The sequence below is a fragment of the Drosophila eugracilis genome, unplaced genomic scaffold (genome assembly GCF_018153835.1).
Source record: "Drosophila eugracilis isolate 14026-0451.02 unplaced genomic scaffold, ASM1815383v1 contig_2088, whole genome shotgun sequence".
In the NCBI taxonomy this organism is placed as follows: domain Eukaryota; kingdom Metazoa; phylum Arthropoda; class Insecta; order Diptera; family Drosophilidae; genus Drosophila; species Drosophila eugracilis.
The window spans coordinates 851799-855913 of NW_024572964.1; the positions used below are offsets into that span (position 1 = coordinate 851799).

The 4115-nt window shown below is 47.3% G+C and overlaps 1 protein-coding gene across 1 annotated transcript; it reads right to left on the bottom strand.

Annotated features, from left to right (window-relative positions):
- Positions 1-903: 903 nt before the first annotated feature.
- LOC108104619 (calmodulin-2/4) lies at positions 904-1359 on the bottom strand. Its single transcript, XM_017210792.1, has one exon. It carries the CDS (start codon positions 1357-1359, stop codon positions 904-906), a length of 456 nt encoding a protein of 151 aa, XP_017066281.1.
- Positions 1360-4115: the final 2756 nt, after the last annotated feature.

Below are 4115 nucleotides of genomic sequence, written 5' to 3' on the forward strand. Positions count from 1 at the left end.
CAGTCCAAGTCCCAATTTGAACTCCATTTCGGACAAAGTCGTGCAATCCCCCGCGGCTTTGCACGTGTTCTCTCCGCCTCGAATTCTCCCTCTCGTATTTGTATTTGGATAAGGACATGCGTACGAGCGGCGTCCGCGTTTCCATCGACATCTAGAGCGGCGTCAGAGCAGCCTGTAGCGTTGACGATACAGTGAAGACTTTGTCAGTGGACATTTTGTAATGGAACTATCTGTAAGAAGCAGCTTTCTTCCCTTATTCCCTTACTATACTAAGAGAAGACTTTACTTTGCCAACTATCGAGTGCCCACTGTACCTCTGCTCACACTCTGGTTGCCATTACAATTTCATGCGGTTGCTCAGCTCGCTGTATCGCAATATTGGATTTCATGTTTGCCACTTTTTGCGACGCAGTGCGTCGGGCGCGGCTTTTGGCAACATTTTATGCTGATTACACGTCTAATCCTCAGCGTGCGCCGCCGTCCTATTGGGTTAATGGGCAAGGCAGGAGGTGGTCTCTCGTGGAGGGGGGTTTGCCAAGAAGGGGGATGGACGACAGACTAGAGCCAAGACGGCGTCATTCAATTGCTGTTTGCGCCATCGCCGTTTAACGCTGATGGCCAGGAGGAAATTAAATCGAGTACAGGGTGCCTGGATGTCAACAGCAGTAGCAGTAGCGAAGCCCCAGAAATTGGAACTCTTCTAGGTCTTCTATGTCAGATCAAGTTGGCTGGGAAAAGTTCTTATAAGTTAGGGGAGGAAGAGGCAGAGAAGCCTTAAAAGTTCTTTCTTCAAACGTAAGTTAGCCCCTTCTTTAAATATTTGTTTCCTAATGTTTAGCTTTTATTTACCAAAAAGTATATAAATGTCAAAAGGAACCATCAATGATATGGAAGAAGACTAGATCAGGACCTATAGGCATGGATGAAATCCGTCAAGTTGATATTGCCATCTCCATCGATGTCAATCTGGCGAAATACAATTTCGACCTCTTCGTCGGTGATTTTATCGCCAAGGTTGATGAAAATGTTTCGCAGGTCGGGCAATGTTACCACTCCATTTTTATTTTGATCGAAGCACTGAAAGGCTGCCTTCAAGTGGTCATCCTGATCCAACAACTTGTACATTTTCGTCATGAACTCGACAAAACCCTCGAAGGCTATCTCTCCAACATATTCCCCATCGAGGGTATCTACATATCTGTAGATCTCAGACTCCGTGTGGTTGTGGCCCAGAGCTCGCAGTACAGTTCCCAAGTCCTCCGACCTGATCCGTCCTGTCTTTTTGGGATCACAGGAGTTGAACGCCCGCTGAACCTCTTCCATGTCGTCCTTGGCCAGGACGTACTCAGGTGGATCCATCCTAGGCTGTCTACTTGAGCTGCTCGAAATGTATTTCTGTAAAGTTTTCTCTGCTCTCCGCGCTTTGATGTTTTCAGCATCAGCTTTGGAGTTGTACTAACTTGTCAGGCTCTAACTTTGAACCTAAAGTTAGGAAGTTTATTTCAAAGCCAACTATCTTGCAGAAGTCCTATCCCAAAACCATATCCCTCAGAGCTGTAACCTTAAAAATCACCCTGTTTCCCCGAGAAGCCAGAGGAAGTAAACGCTCTCCATGGGATCTCAAACAGCAGACGGCGATCCGCGTCGAACCAAGGGCCATGGCGTTTAATTGGAATCTTGGGCAAATATAGAAACAAATAAAGGCACGCCGAGAATCCAATAAATGTCCTGCGCTGCACGTGCAAGCCGCCAGACGCCGTCGCCGTGGGATCGAAGTAAAAAATGCTGGGAAAGGGAATCGGAATCGGAATCGCAATCGCAATGGGCATGGGATGATGGTGGTTCTTTCTGGCTTCGACTGGGCAGCGTTAATTGAACGCTCATGAAATTGGATAAATCGGCCAGGGAGGAGCGAGGGGAGTGGATATGCGGATGGGAGTGCACACAGCACACAGCACACAGGCGGTGTCACAACAATCGATTGTCCTTTTGTGAGCCCGCATTTGCTGACATCATCACAAAGACTGGGAAATCAGCGAGTCACCACCCCTGCGGATGCACTTCCGACTTCCAGCTACGTACAGTGGGTCTTCTTTGAGGTTTGCTATGTGAAAATAAATAACAAAACTAAAGCTAATCGAATTTCTCTTAATAGTATCTTTTGGAATGGTTAAAATTTCTTTTATTTTCAGATTTTAACCCCGAAAAGTGTGGGTTTCCAAGGACTAAACACACGCAACCACTGTGCTGCGTGCTCAATTGGAAGTTCCGTTTCTAGACTCCTTGGATGGATCAGAAGACACGTGTTCCGCCGGAGACTTACCCCCGGAATCTGCCGTTATGCGGTGCACGTGCTTGGATTTGTGTTTATCATCGAAAGGATTCAGCTGACGATGCGACCGGAAGCCCTTCGGCCGCAGGGAAACCCTATCGCACTGGGAAAATCGATGCCAGGCGCATCCTGTTGCCAAGTACCCCAGCGCATCCATCGCTTTTCCACCTCCCCTTTCAGTGGGTGGCGCCCGGTGGAGCAGACGCCATTGCTGCGCAGTAAGAAAAACTCTCAGAGAGCTAAGAACTGAGGAAATGAGAGAGCTCCAAAGGGAGGCATTCTTGGGGAGACACACAAACGGAGGAAAACTAAGGAAATCTACACATCTGTAGTGACTCACTTTTAAAACAATGCCCCTTAATTTCCCCTCTCGTAAGACTTAGTAAGAATATGTTAATGAGTTTGTATTTCCCAGCTTAAAACCTTAAAGGTAAGAAAAAAGGCCTGCCAGAAAGTCTGGCCAAGTCTCCCAAAGAGCTCCTCCATCTGTCCGCTGCACTGGCATAGTTTTCAGATCCGAAACCAAGCGGTCCAAGCCCAAAACCTCGGACACAGGCTGTCCAAACAATTGCCGGCGTCGATCTGTTTGGAAATTGTGTTCGAACAAACGTCGCATTAACGCAACATTTTCCAATTTTTATGGCCAGGCCAACTCCCGCCTTGTCCGACAAAGCTCAGCTGCCTGTTATTCAACACGGCGGCGACAGCATAAAACTCAAATCGCAGCACAGGTAAGCCCCCGCCTTCCCCCGCTTTCCGCTTTTCCCACTTTAAGTTGCTGCACTGAAAATAAAGGAAAACAAAATTTGTCAAGTTTCCTTCGACTTTTCCTTTAACTTATGAAAGTAAGATGGCATAAATAGATTAAATTATATATCAAATTGAATCCCCAAACCATAACCCAACTTAGTAATACTTTCTCGCCGTGCACTGCCATCCAGTCTGGGCTCAATCTCCGACTTGGACTCCAACTGCAGCTCTTGTCCAGTTATGCGCCAAAAGCAGTGCAGTCTCCAGCTGTGACTTGAACTCTTTCCAAACACGCGCGCCTGCGCAGCGGTTGCCCCACCTTTCCACGGCCCCTTTCCCTCCCCCTCTCTACTTTTTATGGGCATTTGAAAGCGCTTGGCGTCCAGGAATGCCAAAAGAGCCAGGCAGCCAAGGCGGCTATCTCGGCAGTCGTTTAGTGTAATCAGTGGCCGGCGCAGGAGGACATGGACATGGCAGGGGAGCGGTCCAAGGGGGGCACTTTGCGGAATAGATGCATCTATGAATATGAAGCCAGTCAGCACCTGAGATCAGTTCGATGAATGAACTGCACTCGGGTTAAGCTTGCGGAGACTTTGTGTGGTAAATTAAGACTAAGCGATGAAGTGGGACTTGTACCAAATATTGAACTTATTGTCTCAGTTTATTAATCAGTTTATCTCGTTTATACAGATGAATGTCATTTGGAAAAGAGGAATGCATTCCTTAAAGTTGATACATTGTAGTAAGTAACATATATCCCCTAGACAGTCCCGGCAATAACCCAAAGCTTCCCATAACAGTTTTCCTTTATTTCCCGCCAAATAAAGCTATCGCCAGTGGAAATCTTTGCAGGCAGGTCAAAGATCCGGAGGCTGAGCAATCTTTATCCCACATAAACGGACAAAAGAACATCTATTGCCAGTAATCGGAGAGCTGGCCACCGATTCTTTCACTTTATCATCGCTCCAGTTGGGAGCTTGGCTCGTAGATAGCATTCCTGGCCATCGGATGCCATTGCATCTTGGCTTAGCCT

Coding starts and splice junctions, on each gene's coding strand:
- LOC108104619 (XM_017210792.1), bottom strand. CDS start 1,359: ATGGATCCACCTGAGTACGTCCTGGCCAAGGACGACATGGAAGAGGTT.